Source organism: Atta colombica, unplaced genomic scaffold, assembly GCF_001594045.1.
Source record: "Atta colombica isolate Treedump-2 unplaced genomic scaffold, Acol1.0 scaffold54, whole genome shotgun sequence".
In the NCBI taxonomy this organism is placed as follows: Eukaryota; Metazoa; Arthropoda; class Insecta; order Hymenoptera; family Formicidae; genus Atta; species Atta colombica.
Genome location: NW_017259544.1, coordinates 923,080 through 925,058, shown reverse-complemented (window position 1 = coordinate 925,058; position 1,979 = coordinate 923,080). Strand labels below are relative to the sequence as shown.

The window sequence follows — 1,979 nt, the reverse complement described above, 5'->3', positions numbered from 1 at the left end:
CTCTTTATACAGAGTTCTCATAATTAACGATAAAACTTTTGCATAGCAGCAGAAGGGACTAAATTGAGTTGAAAAATTCTCTATTAATTTGCACTTTTCGCAATAGTTAACAAGATATTAAAGGAGAGGGGGGGAGAGACACTATAGAGAAAATCAACGGTACTTTACGAATTTCTTAAAAGAAAACAATACATGTAAATGAAATTTGATTTTATATATAAAATATATGTTTTAATTGGGTTGTCCGAAAAGTTCGTGCCGATTTTTGGTAGGTGGCGTAAGGACAGGTCTGAATATGTCAGAATACGTTGATTGAAAACAAATGACATGCGTACATATCGTAAAAGACGGTACTTCAGGCATACTTGGAAAAAAATTTGGTTGCGATACGCGTAATTTTTGTCAGTTTTATACACTTTTGAATATGGAAGAGAATAAAGTGCATTTTAGGTATTTAATGCTTTTCTTTTGTCGGAAAGGCAAAAATGTCACACAAGCGGCAAACAAGATATGCGCTGTTTATGACGAAGGTATTGTAGCTGAAAGAACTGTGCAGAAATGGTTTGCTAGTTTAAAGCTGGTGATTTCAATCTTGAACAATCAAGAACGCTCGAGTAGACCCTTCACCACAGATGAAGATCAGATTAAAACACTGAATAACCCACGCTATATGACACATAAATTAGCAGAAATGTTGAATATGTCAAAATCCACCATCCACGAGCATTTTATGAAGCTTGGTTACATAAACCGTTTTGATGTATGGGTTCCCCAAGATTTAACGGAGAAAAATCTGATGGATCGCATTTCTATTTGCGACTCGCTCTATAAACGCAACGAGAAAACATCATTTTTGAAACAAGTAGTGATGAGGGATGAAAAATGGATCATTTACAATAATGTTGAGCGAAAAAGATCTTGGAGAAAGCGGAATGAACCACCTTTAGCCCTCACCATCCCAAAAGCCGGTCTTCATCCAAAAAAGGTCATGCTCTGTGTCTAGTGGAATTGGAAAGGGATCCTGTATTATGAGCTTTTACCAAACAACGAGACGATAAATTCAGAGAAATATTATTCCCAATTAGACGAATTGAAGACAGCAATTGAACAAAAACGTCCAGAAATAGCGAATCGGAAAGGCGTCGTGTTTCATCAGGACAATGCGCGGCCTCATGTTAGCCTCTTTGATAACTCGACAAAAGTTGTTGGAGCTCGGTTGGGATGTTCTACCCCATTCACCATATTCACCAGACTTCGCGCCCTCTGATTCCACCTATTTCGATCATTACAAAATTCCCTTAAAGGAAAAAACTTTAATTCTTTAGTCGAGGTAAAAAATCACTTAGAAAAGTTTTTCGCTGAAAAACCTGAGAGATTTTGGAAGAACGGAAAAACAGCAACAGACAAAAATTGTTTATTTTCTTATCACAGAGTTCTAAGAATTTTTTCAGAATTTTTTATCAATTTCTTAGTATTGCCTTCTTTATTAGCAACTATTTTTCCCAACATGAGAAACACAGTATTACAAAATTCTGAAAAAATTCTCAGAATTTTATAAGAATAAAAATAAACAATTTTTATTTTCTGTTGTTTCTGTAAAATTGATAGTATTTGAATAAAAGTTATTGAAAATCAATATTCAACGATTTTAATTAATATCTTGTTAACTATTGCACGAAAATTGCAAAATAATAAAAGTATTTTCGACTCAGTTTAGTCTATTCTGCCGCTATGCGAGAGTTTTATCGTTAATCATATCCTGTATATAAAAGTGTTCAAAACATTCCGTTTTTATTGAACAATATATTTTTACACTTTATTTATTTTATTTGTCATTTTTATTGCTATGAACTAAAATTTAAATGATAACAAAAATCTAAATTCTTTTTTTATAAGTTCTTTAAATTCAAAATAACCAGGGTTGGAATAGTAACTAAAACATTAAAAGTTAAAAAGTCAATAATTTTTAACTTAATTTA

At 32.5% G+C, this 1,979-nt stretch overlaps 1 protein-coding gene across 1 annotated transcript; it reads left to right on the top strand.

Moving 5' to 3' along the window:
* The first annotated feature begins 424 nt into the window (after positions 1 to 424).
* LOC108691866 (histone-lysine N-methyltransferase SETMAR-like) lies at positions 425 to 1,003 on the top strand. The gene has a single exon (XM_018199802.1). The coding sequence runs from the start codon at positions 425 to 427 to the stop codon at positions 1,001 to 1,003; it is 579 nt and encodes a 192-aa protein (XP_018055291.1).
* Positions 1,004 to 1,979: the final 976 nt, after the last annotated feature.

Bases quoted from the DNA above. Each gene is read 5' to 3' on its own strand.
- LOC108691866 (XM_018199802.1), top strand. From the start codon at position 425: ATGGAAGAGAATAAAGTGCATTTTAGGTATTTAATGCTTTTCTTTTGT.